General features: G+C 54.2%; 6 protein-coding genes across 6 annotated transcripts; 3 read left to right on the top strand and 3 right to left on the bottom strand.

The window, feature by feature from the left end:
• Positions 1-143: 143 nt before the first annotated feature.
• Positions 144-2,677, bottom strand: PG985_000453 (uncharacterized protein; the record flags this gene model as incomplete). Its single annotated transcript, XM_066820222.1, has 4 exons — positions 144-258; positions 574-1,692; positions 1,742-2,316; positions 2,459-2,677. The coding sequence occupies 4 exons, from the start codon at positions 2,675-2,677 to the stop codon at positions 144-146; spliced, it is 2,028 nt and encodes a 675-aa protein (XP_066691101.1).
• A 4,415-nt stretch (positions 2,678-7,092) lies between these two features.
• PG985_000454 (aminotransferase class I and II) lies at positions 7,093-9,039 on the top strand (the record flags this gene model as incomplete). The annotated part of the gene is made up of 1 exon (XM_066820223.1): positions 7,093-9,039. The coding sequence occupies one exon, from the start codon at positions 7,093-7,095 to the stop codon at positions 9,037-9,039; it is 1,947 nt and encodes a 648-aa protein (XP_066691102.1).
• A 1,361-nt stretch (positions 9,040-10,400) lies between these two features.
• Positions 10,401-11,216, top strand: PG985_000455 (uncharacterized protein; the record flags this gene model as incomplete). The annotated part of the gene is made up of 2 exons (XM_066820224.1): positions 10,401-10,675; positions 10,778-11,216. 2 exons carry the CDS (start codon positions 10,401-10,403, stop codon positions 11,214-11,216), a joined length of 714 nt encoding a protein of 237 aa, XP_066691103.1.
• Positions 11,217-11,862: 646 nt separating this feature from the next.
• PG985_000456 (uncharacterized protein) lies at positions 11,863-13,059 on the top strand (the record flags this gene model as incomplete). Its single annotated transcript, XM_066820225.1, has 1 exon — positions 11,863-13,059. One exon carries the CDS (start codon positions 11,863-11,865, stop codon positions 13,057-13,059), a length of 1,197 nt encoding a protein of 398 aa, XP_066691104.1.
• A 423-nt stretch (positions 13,060-13,482) lies between these two features.
• PG985_000457 (uncharacterized protein) lies at positions 13,483-14,846 on the bottom strand (the record flags this gene model as incomplete). The annotated part of the gene is made up of 3 exons (XM_066820226.1): positions 13,483-13,667; positions 13,744-14,338; positions 14,439-14,846. 3 exons carry the CDS (start codon positions 14,844-14,846, stop codon positions 13,483-13,485), a joined length of 1,188 nt encoding a protein of 395 aa, XP_066691105.1.
• A 1,117-nt stretch (positions 14,847-15,963) lies between these two features.
• Positions 15,964-17,088, bottom strand: PG985_000458 (uncharacterized protein; the record flags this gene model as incomplete). Its single annotated transcript, XM_066820227.1, has 3 exons — positions 15,964-16,163; positions 16,228-16,831; positions 16,930-17,088. 3 exons carry the CDS (start codon positions 17,086-17,088, stop codon positions 15,964-15,966), a joined length of 963 nt encoding a protein of 320 aa, XP_066691106.1.
• Between the last annotated feature and the right edge of the window lie 317 nt (positions 17,089-17,405).

The following is a 17,405-nucleotide window of genomic DNA, read 5'->3' on the forward strand; positions in this document are numbered from 1 at the left end:
AAAGAAAAGGGGGAGAATGGAAAATTACCCCACGGCATCTCTAAAACTCCTTCTCAATTCAGGGCCGTTGTAAAAGAGTTAAAACCCGGTTTTTTTCTATCTGGTAGGGGGCCCTTCTAATATGCCTGCAACGTAATATTCATCTATAGGCCAGTCGCCGCCCACTGCTTGAACCACTCCAGCGCTTCCGGATTGGCCACGCTTGCGTTGGTCTTGATGTTGATGCCCGATAGAATCTGTTTAACCGCGACCTCGATCCTGTAGGGTAGAATTGGTATTAGCAGATACCACATGTGATGATTCCGATATATCCACCGTGTGCTAGCAGGGTAGCCATGCTCCCGTTACACGACAATACTAATAAATATTCAAATATCTAGCTCGTGCGCGGTGCCTGACAAGGGGGCCAAAGCTTTCGCTGGGCACCAAACACACATGTCACTTTTGTTTTGCCTTTGGAGGCCCGTTGCGCCTAACGAAGCACTGATCGTAGAAGGTACTTGCGTCCTCACCAAAGGGGGGAGGGGGTGAGGCACAAGAAAGCAAAAGAAAGGAAAGAGAAAGTAAACTCACTTCTTCCCGTTCCCCGTCTTAGGGATCCCAGCCGGCCCACACTCCTCCACAACACCCGGTACGTGCCGGGGGCTCAACTCGCTCTTGATGACGGCCTTGATCCTCTGGCGCAAACCGTCATCAAATATCTGGCCGTCGCACATGACGACGAACAAGCAGACGGTCTCGTCGCGGTCGGTCTCGCGGCGACGGCCGACGCAGACGGCGTCCTCGACCTCGCCGGCGAAGAAGCGCGTCAGCACGTTGTAGATCTCGGCGCTGCCGAAGCGGACGCCCGAGGGCTTGAGCACGCCGTCGCTGCGGCCGAGCATGGCGAGTCCGCCGGTGCGCGTGTCGATGCGTACAAAGTCTCCGTGATGCCAGACGCCGGGGAACCTCTCGAAGTAGCTGCTCTTGTACTTGGCGTCACCCTGAGGGCCCCAGAACGTCAGGGGCTGGCAGGGGAACGGCTGACGGCACACGAGCTCCCCGTCCTCGCCAGGTGTGGGCTCGCCCGTCACCGAGTCTGCCACGGCGATGGCCATGCCGAGTCCGGCGCACTGGATCTCACCGACGTAGACAGGCAGCAGCGGGCAGGGTGCGCCAAAGAGGGAGATGATGTCGGTGCCGCCGGTGATGGAGCCGAGGTTAATATGGGACGGGAAGGCTTTGTAGACAAAGGAGAACGTTGACGGGGGCAATGGAGACGCGGTGGAATAGATGGCCTGTAGCTTCGAGAGGTCGGTAGACTGGTTGGGGTAGATTCCGTTGGTCTCGAGCGTCGTCAGGTAAGCAGCCGATGTGCCAAAATGCGTCACTTCATACTTCTCCAGGAGTTTGGGGATGGAGAGGTACCCCTGAGGCTTGAAAGGCGAGCCCGTGTACAGGACGAGAGAGGTACCGCTCGCCAATGCCGAAACACTCCAGTGCCACATCATCCAGGAGGTCGTGGTGTAATAGAGCATTCGAGAGGTCTGATCCATCGTACAATGGAGGAAATGCTCCTTCTTGTGCTGAATCAGGGTGCCCAGTGCAGTATGGATGATCGCCTTCGGCAAACCTGTTGTGCCGCTCGAGTAAAGGACATAAACGGGGTGAGATGGGGGCAACTGCATGAACTCGAGGGGTGCATCGGAGGAGCTATTAGACTGGTCAGCATGTGTATACCACGGCATATCGGCAACAGTACCTCTCTAGGAAGCTCACATATTCCATGGCTTCCACTCCCTGGGCTTTGAGGTCGTCCAAGCCGAGATCTGCCTTGATGTTGCTGATAACAATCACGGCCTTGAGTCCCTTATTCTTCAGGCCCTCCACAATCTGCAGGGTCTTGTCGACGCTTGACCATGGCTTTCCGTTGTAAGTCATACCATTGTCAGCAAATAAGATCTTAGGCTCTATCTGCGCCAGGCGATCGAGCACGGCGCTGACTCCATTGTCCGGGCTGATTCCTGTCCACACCGCTCCAAGGGCGGCAGCACCAAGCATAGCCACAATGGCCTGTACATGGTTCGAGACGAAGCCAGCGATCACGTCCCTGGGCTGAACGCCATGGGCTCGCAAGGAGTTGGAGCATTGGCGTACTGCTTCGCGCAGCTGGGCCCAAGTAGTCGTGATAGCCTCGCCATCGGTTTCAGTCACCGTGAAGCAAGCGGGCGCAGCTTCATCGATGTTATCCGGAAACAGTAGGTTCTCTGCAAAGTTGAGCAGGGAGCCGGCAAAAAAGTCCGGACGAGGGAACATGGAGGCATCTTCCGGCAGCACCTGCAAGTGGGCGGTTTTAGCAACTCTCCGCGTACTTGACGGGCCCCATGAGGATTAGTAGGGAGAGAGTCAAACTTTTCTCAGCCCATATTTGCTGCTTCTGCAGCTCCATATTCCCAGTGAAGAGCAAAAGGGGTCCTACCTGATCGTACTGCTTGGAGGCCTTGATACCACAGAAATGCCACACCTCGGCCCAGAAATCCGCAATATTCTCGACGGACCATTTCAAGAGACCCGGGTAGTCATTGACACCTTCCAATTGGTACTTTGTCTTGACATGTTGCAGAAATCTGTGCATGTGGGTGGACTCGGGGTCCGGATGCCGCCACAGCTCGGCCGGTGCAAGAGGGTCAACCGTCATGTTTCTGGTGAGTGAGAAGAGCTTGAAAAGTAGAAGGAGAAATGAGCAAGCAGAAGTCGACTGTAGACGTCTCTTGGATTATCTGATCCGCGGTACACAGACGTGGCAATTAGTGGAGGGCATAAACAGAAGATCGGGGACCCGATGGAGCTAGATGTTCACTCCACGGGGTTGAGGGAGCTACGGCTTGGTGGGGGTGGGAGATCCAACAGTCAGACTTCTAAAGGATTGCATGTCTGTGGCCCACCAGACCTGTCCGCTAAAGCCGATCTCCCCAATCGCTGGAATAACCCGTACTCTGCCAACAGACCATGATTATTCCACTCACTCTGTATTACGACAAGAAAGTAAACGAGAAACGCCTACGTATAAGCATCCAATATATAAAAAAGTACCTTTCATACTGTTCAACTGGAGTAATAGCTTTTTGGTTTGTGAGAGACTTGGCTGGTTTATTCTCGCAGGCGCTTGTCACTTATATACTTCACCTTCAAAATATATTAGTTGCACATGAGCCAACCATGTAAATACATGTTCATCTGCCTAAACCAGCAATAATGTCAATCGATAACACGACCCTTAAAGATGTCCAAAGCCAGCTGCCAGGCTGAGCAATCCTGGGAGATCTGGTTATGTGGACAGGATCAGGTATTTGCTGACGCGCCACTCTCACATAAGAAGTGGTATATGAGCCACGGGGGAGAGTGTCATATCTATGATAGCCCAAATAGTCTCTCGTGCATGTTCGGATAGCACTGCCCAGTTTACTTTGCAGGTCGGGAGGGTATCTAGAGCATGCAAATACACATCTATCCCAGCCTATGTGAGTTCAGCGCGAAGATATTTGGCCATAGCTCGATTCGGACGTTCATTACCCACCCGTTATCCTTCACTGCGATAGCGACACACAGGTCGGAATCTGGCGCGTGTTCTGGAATGATTTGCGACGTTATTTGTCCCCTGATGGTCCATTGATCAAGGTAGTTTGTACGACGGGGCGTCATCTTTCGAATCAGCGCGTCGTTTTAGTCAAAGTATCCGAACGAGCATCCGGCTCCTTCGTACGACGGCGTCCACGACGGAAGTGGTACAATGCAGCCCGCCAGAGCACATGTCTTTTTTGCTGACCGCGACTACCGGCATGGACGTAGAGCCACCAAGTGCCAAGGGCCATTGTAGAACCCCTCTAGAGCACACGTGGACTGGGTCCACTAGCCGTCTTCCAAAGGCGTTGTTCAACGAACTGGCTGGCCCCTTTCCTGATCCTGATGATATCGCACACAAACCTTCCAGCAAGCCATGAGACTCCTTCTCTGGCTCCCCCATCACTTATTGGGCTGAGCATTACGTAGGTAGCCTTGCGTGCTGGGCGATCGATACGGTTGGGCGGCGGTGGGCCCAAGTTGCGGTGCGCTCGTACGGATACATGGCGAAATATCCAGTCGCTCCATGGTCGGGGATGGATCCATCCCTTCGATATCGATGTATGGGCGCTGCTAGATTGGAGGGTTGCCATGTCCGTTATATGCCATTTTGTTCAAATGCGTTACGCCATTGCGTATGTGCGCTGATCGCCTTTCACCGACGGATGTCACCCAAGTCCTTGGGGTGTGACCGTTGTCCTGGGTCCCCAGATGCAAGCACTCATTGCAGGGCTGGGCTTTCCAGTAAAGGACGAATTGACGTTTCAATGCCAACTAATATGCTATGTCAATCAGCTCGGTTGACCAGTCATCGCCCATCGGTCAATTATAACTCTTTGCTCGCCAATCAGCATGCGTGCTCAAGGCATACCGGCGTAGCGCAAAGCCAATCAGGCCATTGTACATACATACAGTACGCCATTGGTCGCATGGATATCCTGCGTATACCATATTGACGGTCTGCCTATGTACTGTATCTCTAACCACTGCCCTGCCCTTCTAGGTAGCTGGGCAGTGATTGAAGATCTTCAATAATCTGATGCCGAAATGACTATATTCCCAGCTAGCAAAATAGCCTGCATGAGGATTCTAAGCTCATGACTGCTCTAAAATAGTCTAGTCAGTGACAGCACAACGCCGAGTCTTCCGACGAGGTCGGAATCATTCGATGCCTCTGCAGTAGGCACATTGATTATCAAGACAGCGTCTCTCCGCAAGGGCGATAAGATTACGGATGGCTGTTTGTGCCCGATGCAAAAACCCGAATCCCGTCGGGCGAACTCTGAAATGCGTCTGCATCCGTCTGGGCTGCAATTCGAGGAGCATGACCAGGGCTCAAAGTGGGAACCATTGGGCCCTGGGCCCTGCTTGAAGAAGCTGGATCGCGGAACATTTAAATTTGCTATGCCTCAGCCTCTTTATCTCCGGCAAGCCCCTACAACATACACACACACAATCTGGTGGGATTAGGTAGTCCGTGGGCAGTCCAGTCAGTAAGATACTAGCTTACAATCGCGATCCGCGTGGTCGCCCAACGATGGGCACATGAAGGACATGTTGTCATCGAACCCTTATCAATCTCTCTAGCCTTGCTTTTGCCATCCGGCATGCCATGGTTCATACTAGCATCGACAGTGCATGATGCGATGCTTCTTCTGCATAGTGGTACTGTTGCTACTGCCTATTGACTCTACTCCCCTCAATGCGAACGGTGCTGTGTCCTGGTCACAGTAGTACACCGTCACACAGGGTCGCAGTATAGCCCTGTATAGAACAGCCGAGAATCCAGGGTAACATGCGATACCAACGATGCGATGGGGAGTAGCCCCTGAAGCTAGCTGTGATCTGCTTCTTCCCTCCCTCCCTGATTTCTTGGGGGAAGCAGCCGATCATAGAGGCTCCCTCCCCCTTGGGCCCCCTGGTTCGAAAAGCCGAAATGGCGGGCTCCAGTTGCAGAGCCCGTCGCGCGCTCTGGTTCGCGAGCGACGCGGGTTTTGGGTGGGGACATTGGTTTCTTGTCGAGTGGACCGGCGGCTCGGATCAGGCGGAATTTGGCAATTGACAGACGGACAAGGGTGTGTTGTTGGCCCGTTTGGCTAGACGAGCTAGACCTGCTCCTCCCATCTCCCTGCTAGGCTCAAGCTGCTGCAAGCTGCAAGGCTCACAGAAAGCAGCAGCGGGTGGCAGTCAGTTTCTGCATGCAGCCTTTCCCACTCTCTGTTTCTTATCCCTTCTGCTGTACAATGTATCGTACCACACCCAATTTCTGCGAGGGGTGGTAAATCATCACCATTGCGCTTATCACCGACATCGATATGGCTGCATGTAGGTGTTTTATGAAGGGACAAAATACATAGGTCGGCAAGCAGACGAGGCATACATACGGACTCGGTGCTACTGGACCACTGGATAATGAAAATGCAAATTGCACAGGCGGATTCGATGAGCTTACATTAGATACTGTAGGTCTTATTAATGAACAGCAAGCAAGTTGCATGGACATGGGGGGTTGGGTGGACATTTTCTTTCGGATCGACTGGACTGGGATTTCTTTAGTGAGTGACTTGTAAATCAATAATAATAGCTCTAGTCCCTCCCAACCCGCCTTGGGCTTTTCCTTCTCTTTCCCTAGCCGGTTTGTTGCCTTTCCCGCCAGTCCAGCCAAGTCCAGTCCAGCCAGGTCGTCGGTCAAGTTCTCTCTTCTCAATTGCTTCAATTGCAGAGCTAGAACACCTCGAGTCTGTTCCTACTGCCGGGTTCTGTTACAACAAGAGAGCCACCAAATTGCCGCCCACGGGAGATTTTTGATCCCGCCACACTCCTTTCCCCATATCTTTAATAATCTCAGAAACAAGAAGCGTATCTGTTCCGCCATCTGCCACGCCTGCAGCAGTAGCAGCATTACCTACATAATTACATACATACTCCCTCAACCTTAAGCCTCAACTCAACCGTCTCCTGCACCAGGCGAATCAGCGCTTTCCTCGGTTGCGACGGAAAAGGCTTATACATTGACGTCGACGATTACCAGCAGGCACTTGCTGTCAATTGGCTAACAATCCGGAAGCATTTAATCTAAGGTGAGTAGTGATGGGGAAGGAATGTCTGAACGTTGCCGTCCAACGCCACTTCGAAACACTAGAACACACGCATGCGGTGGAGGGGAGATGTTTGATGGGTGAAGGTCTGGGCGGTGTCGCTTTGATTACGCATCCAATCCCAGTCCTCAACTTCAAACAACCCGACCAACACCTTTACCAGCTCCCCTTGCACCGCACACTTCGTTTACCTACCCATTATCACATCCAGCTGAATTTGCCTGCACTTGCTAATATTTAATGCATCTCTAGTTCCTCAATTGGGAATAAGTTGAAACTGAGACATCTTTGCAAGTCTCGTGCAACGCCCAGCATATTGCTCTAGTCAGAAAAGTCGCCAATTCGATACAGAGACATGCCCCGAAGAATCTCCCTCCCGTTTACCTCTAATACGATGCCACAAACCGAAAAGAACGGCGAGAGAAGACCTTCGACCTCCAAGGGCAACCGCCTAGCCCAGTTCTTCTCCGGTGCGCCGAAAAAGGAGCAGCTGTCGGCCCAGCAAGCCCTCCAGGCCATGCAGAACTCGCCCTCAATCTCCGCGCCAGGCGTGGCTCTGCCCAGCATCTCGCTCTCCACCGCCACCGCTGGCGATGTCAACGATGACTCGACCACCCTTTTCGAGCCGCCCTCGTCTGAGGAAGTCCAAATCAAGCGTCGCGCCGATGCCCAGTTTGGTCCCATTGTTCACCCTAGCCACCGCTATGTCAGCAAGCACCATGGAGACGGCGGTCTGAAGGCCCCCATTATCGACGAGCCTCCCTACTACTTCGTCCTCACCACCTATATTAGCTACCTCCTGCTCATTTTGCTGGGCCACATCCGCGATTTCTTCGGCAAGCGCTTTAGCAAGAAGCCTATGTATCAACAGCTCAAGGCGTCTAACGGATACGCTCCCCTGACCGACGATTTCGACAGCTTCTACACGCGCCGCCTCAAGCTGAGAATTGACGACTGCTTCGCCCGCACCAGCACCGGAGTGCCTGGCCGCTACATCTCGCTCATGGACCGTGTTTCGCACGACTTCAACGCCTCCTACACATACACCGGAACCACTACTGAAACTCTCAACCTCAGCTCATACAACTACCTTGGCTTTGCTCAATCCGAAGGCCCCTGTGCCGATGCCGTCGAGGAGTGCGTGCGAAAATACGGTCTGAGTTTCTGCGGACCGCGTGCTGATGCTGGTACCACGGACCTCGCGGTTGAGGTTGAGAAGGAAATCGCAAACTTCGTCGGCAAGCCGGCTGCTATGGTTTTCTCCATGGGTTTCGTCACCAACGCCAGTTCCTTCCCTGCCCTGGTCTCTAAGGGTTGCCTGATCATTTCGGATGAGTTGAACCACGCTTCCATCCGCATTGGTGCAAGATTGTCCGGCGCTGTCATTCGATCCTTCAAGCACAACGACATGTCGGATTTGGAGGCGAGACTTCGTGAAGCCATTGCTCAAGGCCAACCCCGTACCCACCGCCCTTGGAAGAAGATCCTCGTTGCCATTGAGGGTTTGTACTCGATGGAGGGAACCATGTGCGATCTGCCCGGTGTCCTGAGCCTCAAGGATAAGTACAAGTTCTACCTGTTCATCGACGAGGCTCACAGTATTGGAGCCCTCGGCCCCAACGGCCGTGGTGTTTGCGACTACTTTGGTGTCGACCCGGCCAAGGTTGATATTCTCATGGGTACTTTGACCAAGTCCTTCGGCGCCAACGGTGGTTATGTGGCTGCCGAACCCCACATCATTGCCAAGTTGCGAAGCACCAACGCGGCTACCCAGCTCGGAGAGTCGCCTTCCCCATCCGTCCTCATGCAAATCTTGGCCTCCCTGAAGATCATCACTGGCGAGCTTGCTCCCGGTCAAGGTGAGGAGCGCCTGCAGCGTATTGCCTTCAACTCCCGTTATCTTCGCCTCGGTCTTAAGCGACTCGGCTTCATTGTTTACGGCCATGACGATTCCCCTATCGTCCCCGTTCCTCTGTACAACCCTGGTAAAATGTCCGCCTTTAGCCACGAGATGCTGAAGCGCAAGATCTCTGTCGTCATTGTTGGATACCCTGCCACTCCCCTTATCAGCTCTCGTGTGCGATTCTGCATTTCGTCGGCCCACAACAAGGATGACATGGATCGGGTTCTCACTGCTTGCCAGGAGGTTGGTGACATCCTCCAACTTAAGTTCTCGACTGGTATTGCTGGTGGCCAGAAGCTTCCAGCCGGTATCACCCCCGACAACGAAGAGCAGTGGCGCAAGGAGAACGGCCTCGAAAACGTCTTTGAGCCTCCTCGTTGGCCTCTTGAGGAAGTCATGGCTGTCACCGCCGCTGACTGCATGGGCAAGCTGCGGTAAACGGCCATCGGCCACCAAATCGCAACGAAGCTACCATGGTAGTCCACCGCGGGACTGAGAAGTCAGCAATACCCACGGCACTTCGGAGCCGCGGATGTATGCCGCACTGGGTCTATACTCTTCAGGATTGGTTGAGGTTAAGCCAACATTCGCTTATCACTTCACTTCATTTGAACGTCGACCTCCTGTCAAGACAGCATCCCACACGAGCGAGCAAGGCTTTCGAACGAAATGTTTTCGAAAATGCATGAAACAAGCAAGAGATACCCCATATGCTGTAAATTGTCGTTAACGCATTGATGTCCGTTTAATGATCGACTGGCCTCGTTCGCAAATTCTTCCCACTCGGAGGATCCCCTCGTCTTCACCCAAGTCGAGCAGCACAGTTTCTGCTGCCCACTTACAAGACGAGACGGCTGGCGGGGTTTGTTGAGTTGAGCCCTCATACGGAAGGGACTGTATGTAAATAGACTTAGAATTCATGTACGCAAATGGCAACTGTCGTTAAATCTACCATTGCAACCTTCAAAATTTATTACTTTACCACCATGGATGTTTCATTCCTAATCCTAGATCTGTCTTGTGTTGCTGTTGTATAAGTCGAGCGCACCTCATTGGCAGTGTCCATATCGGAGCTCCGTATTAAGGGGACATCGTCATCAACACGCCACCTCTATCCCAATAAGCTTTTCAACCGACATGACTTACGCCAAAAGCAGACGCGGAGCGACGTGCTCCGTTTCCATCACCAGCGGACCGGGTCATCGCGGCCGATCTCCGTCTCGTAAGGGAATGGCCACCGGCTTGGCGGGTAAATACGACCGCCTGGGGGCAGCATCGGACGGAGAATGCAGCATGGGTTTCCTGTCTGGGCTGCAAACCCCCTCCATCCGTTCACGTCCCGCCCGTTCGCGTCCGCCGCCCTGCTCGGACTAGGTAGTGTTTCAGCATGCTGTCTATCTATTACACGGTCCCTTGCCCACACGCGCCCGCAGACGCAGACGGGATATATTGCGTTCTCCACTCTGTATGCAATATACAGCGTTTTTCCCCCACCAATGGCAAGTTCCTCTCCCCATGTCGTCGTGGCTGGACGGACCTCATACCATGGGCTCGCCTGTATGGGGTAGAGTGAGTGGCTTTCCCGAAATGGTAATTGGGGATTTCTCGTAGGGGAATACATAAAAGCCCTGGGCTGCACTTTGGTTTCCTTCCCTGTAGCTTCCAAGGCCAAACGTACATACATCTACATACACACTACGCACCCTCCTTGCCACCCGTCTTGCCCTCCTTGGACAAGACCCAATCGAATACAACAAACACAGAGCAAGCCAATTCCCAGAACGATAAGAAGAAGAAAGATGGTTCGACAAGCCGCCATCGCCGGGCTCGCCCTCGCCCTCGCGCCGCTCTCGCTGGCGCAGGTCTCGGAGGACTTTGAGGGCGGCTGGGACGAGGCCAAGTGGCCGACGTACGCCAACGACTGCAACCAGGGCGGCAAGGTCACGCTCGACAGCTCGACGGCCCACGGCGGCAAGAACTCGATGCGCGTCGACGGCGCCGGCGGATACTGCGGGCACATCTTCTTCGGGACCAAGGCGGTGCCCAGCGGGGACATTTACGTGCGGACTTACCTGTAAGCCATTATCTATCGCCTCTCCTGGATAAAATAAAAAGGGGGTTCAGATTAAGAAAGCAAGCAAATGACTAACGAGTCGTGATTTCTCCCCGGGTGTAGCAAGGCGTCCAAGGCCCTGACGGACGCGCACGTCTCCTTCATCACGATGCCCGACTCGGCGCAGGGCAGCAACAAGCACCTGCGCATCGGGGGCCAGAGCAAGATCCTCATGTACAACCGCGAGTCGGACGACGCGACGCTGCCGGACCTGAGCCCGCAGGGCATCGCGGCGTCCAAGGCGCTGCCGGCCGGCGCCTGGCAGTGCTTCGAGTACCACGTCGGCGCCGACGGCACCATCGAGACCTGGCTCAACAACGACACGGTCGCGGGCCTGACGTCGAAGCCGGGCGTCGCCAACGGGAACGCGGCGCAGTGGCAGCGCAGCTCGGTCAAGCCCAAGCCGACGGCGATTTACTTCGGGTGGGAGTCGTACGGGGGCGATACGAATACGTTTTGGTACGATGATATTGTGGTTAGTGGGTCGCGCGTGGGATGCTAGGGCGGGTAGGGGTTGGATGGGAGACTGGAAAGGCGGCCGGGGGAAGGGATCGAGGACATTGATGATGATGGCAGTCTATAGGGGGTGGGTAGCTAGGTAGGCTGTGCCTATCTCTTCGACCTCTTCTTGTGTGGGACAGGGGTCGCTGGGCAGGGGTTTTGATGGACTTCGATTGGTATATATTCACCGAGAACATAGAATGGAACTGTATATAGGAGAAAGTGTGTGCGCACATACAGAACTTGCCATCTTCCAAAGCAGACTGCTCCAAACTATTTGAAAGGCGTATTTCACACGTTTCATCTACTAATAGCACATGTAGACTCGCCAGCTTTCTCACTGCCATCTATCTAAGGCGTTAAGGTAGAAGAAAATGACTTAAGGAGATTCTTCTCATTATAAACAATCCATCAACCCCTTAGATGGGACTGCCTGGTTTCGAGTATTGTCTGAAAGGATACCTCAGTTCACTCAGCAGAGCCTCATGTAATAGGGGCTGGCTTTGTAGGCAGCCCGCTCTCTCTGTATGGCAGAGTAGCTATATTTATTTCTCTTCATGGATTCCGTCATATCCAGGGATTTTCACTTCATATTTCCTTACCTTTCTTGCCCACCGGCAATCAGTCCTGCGGCACCTTTCGCCAATATGGCCACCCCCGACAGGACGTTTCTCCAGCTCCCAGTCGAGATCATCATGATAATTCTGCACAACATCCAAGACCAGGTCTCTATCTTGGTTCTGCGTCAGACTTGCCGCCTACTGAGAAGCCTATGCGAAGACGCCACAGTCAGATACAGAGTCCCGACATGCGACCGGCAGGAGGCCACGCCGTGGTATGAAGACCCCTACCTGAAGCTCATCTGCTGCCTCCCCGATGCCGAGCTGGCCGAGTACGAGCAGCTTCTGTGGCAGGACCGGATGTGTCGCGACTGCAAAGAGCTGCGGCGGGATACTCATGCGTATGAGCGAGCTGTCCGTCGGATGTACACGCCTATGATGTGCAGTGCATGTGTCGATTACCACCCGGCCTATCTGTTTTCGTACGACGAGCGCCGGAAGGCCGCTGTTAGACGTGTCTGTATTGGACGTCAGGGTAATGTTCGCCTTTGCAGACATGTCACAATCAACTATGATATTCTCAAGGCCAAAGGTCGTCCTGATTCAATGGGTTGTGAAATGTGCAAACCACGCGAAGGACCCCACAACAACTTTGCTCTTGAGCGATCTTTGTCCTCAACAACTATGGGCTTTGTTATGTCGCGCAAAGACACGCTTTTCGTCTGCAGTAAAGTCTGGGTCGACACGCCCAACAGACCTCCCACGAACCAAATCAAAGATATCACCAACATCATAGCTGACTTCATGAATCTCGACCCTCCTATTACTACCTGCAACCATGCCGGCACTTCATGCTTTCCTCTCAAAAGGTTGCTGCTTAAGCCAGATGAGGCATCGACCACGAGTCACTCCAAGCTCCACGCTTGGAGCGCCTGCGCATTCCCCGATTGTAGCCTCCAGATGGCTGTTCACGCGCACCTGATCGATTTCGATATTAGTACCGCGAATACGGTTTATGTGAGTCATGCCACAAGCCCTTCCTGGCTCTGCGCGCTGGATCCTCAATCGTACCTCAGCGAACGGGACCAACTCACGCGCGGCATCATGTGGTGTCGTGATCCGGTTTGCCCTACCATGAAGATTGGACTCCCCCGGCACGACCTGTTCAAGCAAAACATTTCTCCGTTCAAGGAGACTGACACTTCGAGTTCGCCTGCTGCTTCTTCCAACACTCGCGACCAATCCGCTTTTCCGGCCTCGTACCGTCCTGCAGTCTGGTTTTGACTTTTGTTATTACTTGGATGCTAGGGTGAGTAGGCCCTTCCTTGCCTTGCGGTAGAGAAGTTCTCGGGCGTTATGAGTTGACGACATCGTTACCTGACGTTCCTTGAAAAAAGAGATAAAGAGAAAGACAGATAGGGAGAGCCGACACATGTGGAACTCCACCTCGACCAGAATTTGATGCATTGGAAGCATCCGTCACGAGGAACATCTTTAGATCTTGCAGACACGGCGCTGGAGTGAAAGCATAGAGAAAAGCAATGCATATGAGCAATGAATTGATCAAGTATTGATTGTTTATTTATATTAACAGGAGCCCAGTAAGTATTACATTAGTGACATGTATGTTAGTAGATAATCCCATCCCAATAATTAGTTTGATATGGTGCTTTCGTGCTTCCCTCGAATCGGTTGGTTTACCGACTTTTACATGGGGCACTTCTTGGGAAACTGGACCGCCTTCTTAACGGTGCTCTTGAAGTCGTCACCATCGATCTCGAGGACGTACTTGACCTTCTGCAGCTTCTGGGCCTTGGGCTTGAGGGCCTCCTGGTAGCCGATGATGTTTCCATAGTACGGGCTGGACCAGGCGGTGTCGACGTCCAAGTAGACTGAAAATTGTTTGTCAGCTTTTGGACTACGATGAAAATCCGGGGAAGGAGAAGAAAGAAACAACAAAAAACTTACAAGTCACCGAGTCCTTGACGTGCTCGGGGTGCAGGAACGCGTACATGGCCGTCTCGTCCCAGTACGGCAGCGTGAAGTCCGTGTTGCCGTGCAGCAGCGTGGTGTAGGGGTTCTCGACCTCGACGAGCTCGTCGAGGAAGGCCTGGTCGGGGAAGACCTGGTTGGCCCCGTTGCCGACGATGGTAATCTCGGGGAAGTCGGCCGTGAGCGCGATCTTGGCCGCCTCGGGGTCGATCTTGAGGTTGATGTCGGAGACGTAGTCGGCCTCGAGCAGGGTGCGGCCCGTCGCGGCGCCCAGCATGACCGAGTCGATGTAGCCGCCCATGACGACGAGCCCGCGGGTCAGCGACGCGAACTCGGGGTCCAGGCGCACCGCCATGGCGATGTTGGTGAAGGCGCCACCGCTGTAGATCAGGATCTCGCCCGGGTTCGCCCGCACCTGCTCCACCATCCAGGCCGCGGCGTGCTCGCCCGCCAGGTCGCCCTTGGGGTAGCCCTCGGCGAAGGCCGCCTTGTTGACGCGCTGCGGGTCGCCCGACGTCCGCTCGCCGCCCAGCTCCTCAGCCGTCCGGTTCTCGGGCGCGAAGGCACCCTCCTGGAAGATGTTAGCATTCTGGTAAAAACAACAACAACAACAGCACTCTTTTCCCCCGTTACCGGAACGGGAGAACACTGCTAAAGGATAAAGAACGTACCCAGGGCAGCTTGCCGTGCAGCGTCTCCCAGACCTGGAAGAGCTCGGGCGTGTTGATGAGCGGGTAGTCGGCGCCCTTGTGGACGGGGATGCACTCGGACAGGTTGCCGAGCTCGAGCCCCGCGAGGCCGTGGAGGCTGGTCTGCAGGGCCCACGAGTCGGCCGTGTCGCCGACGATGCCCACGACCTCCCAGCCGGCGTCGAGGGCCTGCAGGATCGGGATGAAGGCCACGGGCGCCCAGTCGTTGTCCAGGATCATCTTGCGGGGCTTGCCGTCGTCGCTACCGGCGGCGGTGCCGTTGCTGCTGCTGGCACGCTGTTGATGTTGGTGGTGCCCGGCCGTGGGGGCGGCGGCAGCGGTGCCGGCCACCACCACGGCGGTCGCGAGTACGAGGTTGGAGAAGTACATAGCGTCCTCCAAGGATGTTATACTGGACTCGAGCAACGGTTTATCTTGACTTGACCCGGAAGATAAAGAGCAAGAGAGGGGCAGACGGAGCGAGAGCGAGGGTTAAAGAAGAAAACCAACAGCAAGGGACGGCAGAGAGAATTTGGCTCGAGACATGTCCCTGACTTTATATCATCATCATTGCCGCGTCACCGAGGAAACCCGTACGCACACCGACGTTTCCCTCCTCCTTCCCGCGCTCCATATCCAGGGTTCGCGCGGCATTTTAGATAGACGTGTGTGTGTTTTTTTTTCGCTTGGCCTATCTTCATTTCTCGTCCCGCAGCGGACACCCGATGCTCGGCCGTGCTCGAGGTGAGGCTATCCATGCCCGGTGGGCCGGACAGAGGAGACCCGAACCCACATGGGCGCGCAAAGTTGCAAGGAACAGACGTAGTCGGCGGAGTATGCCTATCTCTAAAGGCTGCTCTTATCTCCATCCCCGGCGACTGCCCGGCCAATTACCGTGCTGATTTAGCTCCGATAGGGGAAAAAAAGAAAAGAAAAGACTGAACTCGGCTCTGAGTACCGTTAGCGTACTCGGGACTCACCATTTCACACGAGTCGTTCGTCGCGGTCTTTTCTGGGTTGACATTCCGATGAGAAAATTTCGCTTTTCGTCATGCGCGAGTGGTTTGATGTATTGTTCAGATGAAATTTCATTTCATAATAGGTATTTTGAATTCGGAGCTATCGTGAGAAAGGACCCCAACAGGTAGGTGTTCAGCACCATGTAACTCTGTCTAGCGGAGAGCATATGCAAGGGGCAGAGGGGCTTCTTCATAGTAGTATGTAAAAACTAGATATGATATAGCACCACAATTCCTGATAGCCCATGAGAAATGACATCAACACTAACTTTACGGTACTTGAAAACCACAATGCAAAATGCAATGCACACCTCTTTATAGAGTTTGAAAGTTTCCACATTAATACATGAACTAGCTATACATACACGCAGCGCATGGTTGCGCAGCCATTATACGTGCTTTGGTCGGCTATAATCAACAATACTACCAAACGCCTGTCCGAACTTCGTTTAAAAAGTCATGTTCGCCATGAATGCGGCACTGCCCGTTCAGTGACGGTGCAGCTTCTCCTTGATCTTGGAAATGGTGCTCTTCTTCTCGCCGGATCCCGACGAGTCCTTGTCGGAGTGCTTGTCGCTGGTGCTCTTGTCGGAGTGCTTGTCATGCTTGTCGTGCTTATCCGCGGCCTCGTCCTCGGGCTTGGGCGGGAGACCCTTAGTGACGTGGATACCCTTCTGCTCAAGCAGCCCTATACGCACTGTCGTTAGCAAATCGTGCAGCTTGTTGTGGACATCATTCCAGGATTAACTTACGGTCAGCCTCCCTACCGGCTCCCGGCTTGGTAGCGTCAAAGTCGCCACCGTCAGCCTGCAGACCCGTGGTCTTGACGTACTTCTCCCCAGTACCCTCGCCGGTGCTCTTGGCGTGGGGATCGTTGGGGTCTTCCGTCTCGTCCTTCTTGTCTCCACTCTCCTCGGACTTGCCGGCAGAGGTGGTAGTGTCGCCGACCTTACCGGCGTCGCCGCCGTGCTCGCGGGCGAGCTCGTCCAGCGGCTTCGGGGCCGGGATCTTGTCCAGGTCCTGGCCCTTGTTGATGCCCTCGCCCGTGTTGTCGACGTCCGTCGGCGCGTTCTTGGGGTTGGTCTTGGGGTCCTCCGGGTCCCGCGTGTCGTTCTGGGCCTTGGAGGTGTCGGCGGGCGTGTCCTGGGCCTTCAGCTCCGCCTGCTTGCTGTTCGGGGCCTCGTCCGCTCCGGCGGCGGTGCCTGTGGTTTTCGCAAACTGCGCAGAGGAGTCATGGTGGGCCTCCGTCGTTGTGGATGTAGTTGGTGTGGTAGTTGAGGCCTCGTGAGTAGCAGAAGTAGGCTGGTGGGTGGAGGTAGAGGGCACGGTAGATGTAGATGTCGTGGTGGTGGAGGCCTCGGTAGGGTCTGCATATGTTTGTGCGACAAGTTAGTTTTGCTGTCTCCATGTGCTGCATTCAAGTATTCATGGTTGAGCGCTTCAAAGCAGCTTACCGAGGTTGCCCTTGTCGAAGGGCTCACCTTGGACACGTCGCCCTGGGCGCCAGAGATGGGCTCCTGGCCATGGGTCTCGTTGTTGGCGGTGGTGGTGGTGTCGTTCTCACCCCAGACGGCCTTTGCTGCTGCTGCTGCCATGCTGTTGACGGTTTCCATTGTGAGCTAGAGTCGAGGGTATATGAGCGGCTTGCTTGGTGCTTATTTGGCGTACGTATTGTACTTGTAGTATTAGGATATTAAGGACAAGGAGGAACGGGTATCGTCGTGGTGTGTCGTTGGTTTAGGCTAATAGTCTTGGTATGAATGGTTGCAATGGAGTAATGGCCAAGAGAGTTCGGAACGGATGGGAGGTCCTTGGTAGATGTTTATATGGATCAAGTTCCGAACTACTTGTTCGCACGACAAAGGGAAAGGGCTGCTGGCAGGCCGGTTTGGATAGTGACGTCTTCCCTCCATGGGAAACAGGTCAAATT

Source organism: Apiospora marii (genome assembly GCF_038362585.1).
Source record: "Apiospora marii strain CBS 49790 chromosome Unknown utg000001l_segment0_segment0, whole genome shotgun sequence".
NCBI lineage: Eukaryota > Fungi > Ascomycota > Sordariomycetes > Amphisphaeriales > Apiosporaceae > Apiospora > Apiospora marii.